Below are 1,014 nucleotides of genomic sequence, written 5' to 3'. Positions count from 1 at the left end.
CAAATTTCAAGGTATGGGGTTAACAGGTAAGGTCAGTCTGGTCTGTTATCTTGTAACTACTTGTGTAGCTATCTCTGTGTAATATATGCATTATCAGCATCAAAGTCTGGACAACCCAAGGTACCAGTTTATTTTGTTTCTCAAAATTTAAATAACTGCTAAAGAAATCCTGAATTAACTATAAAGTTTGAGCCATTTCAGTGTAATGCAAACTATCTAATTAACATTAAAATCTTATATTTATCATATCATAATGACTTCATCAAAACTAGAAGGATGATGACTAATTAGGGCAACTACATACAACTTTGAACACATACAAAACTTGCATTTGCCACCATCTAACCATGCAACTAAACAAACCAACAGACCATAAGCTCGATAAGAGTTGATCCTATCCCTCGCAGGATTATCCATATTTGGGCCACGTCTATATGGGTGAGTTCTGTACGGACTATCCCTGCTTGGGCCACCCCTCATTGAATTATCTCTGGATGCATTTCCCCAAGGAGGGTTGCTTCCACAGTTGTCTCTACTGGGACCACTTCTTAGTGTACTGTCCCTATGTTGACCACTTCTGTAGGGGGCATTCCTCTGCTGGCCCAAGTATGAGCTGTCACTCTGTGAATCACCACTGCCAAAACATATTGCTGGGATGAGTGTTACATACATCCATTTTGTGAGCTATAATATTTCACTAAACATGAGTACTGGGTACATCTAACATCCTGAAAGGTGTTCAATGTTTTCATAACAACAATAGTCAAAAGAGCATTTCATTTCACATTGTAACTAGTAATACTTAAGAAACAGAACACAGGAGTCAGCTTCTTCTTACCTATGAAAAGGACGATCTACAGAACTGTCAACTGCATTTGTACTGAAGGACTTATTATCATACTGCCAATCCCTTGAGTTATGGCCATACTGATTGTAACTAAACTGATTATCACCTCCTGTTAAAAATAATGACAGTCCATATAAGCATTTCATTAATTGTTTCCAGCTACAGAT

General features: G+C 37.8%; 1 protein-coding gene across 1 annotated transcript in view; it reads right to left on the bottom strand.

Annotated features, from left to right (window-relative positions):
- The window catches only part of LOC119594038, a gene marked incomplete in the record, with an annotated part of 9,025 nt that overhangs the window by 4,423 nt on the left and 3,588 nt on the right, over window positions 1-1,014 (bottom strand). Inside the window, 2 exon segments of the mRNA XM_037943066.1 lie at window positions 372-634; window positions 839-956. Coding sequence (XP_037798994.1) covers window positions 372-634; window positions 839-956 — 381 coding nt within the window.

This window comes from Penaeus monodon, chromosome 33 (assembly GCF_015228065.2).
Source record: "Penaeus monodon isolate SGIC_2016 chromosome 33, NSTDA_Pmon_1, whole genome shotgun sequence".
NCBI classification, from domain to species: Eukaryota; Metazoa; Arthropoda; class Malacostraca; order Decapoda; family Penaeidae; genus Penaeus; species Penaeus monodon.
The sequence above is the reverse complement of the archived record's forward strand: the minus strand, read 5'-3'. Positions and strand labels throughout refer to the sequence as shown.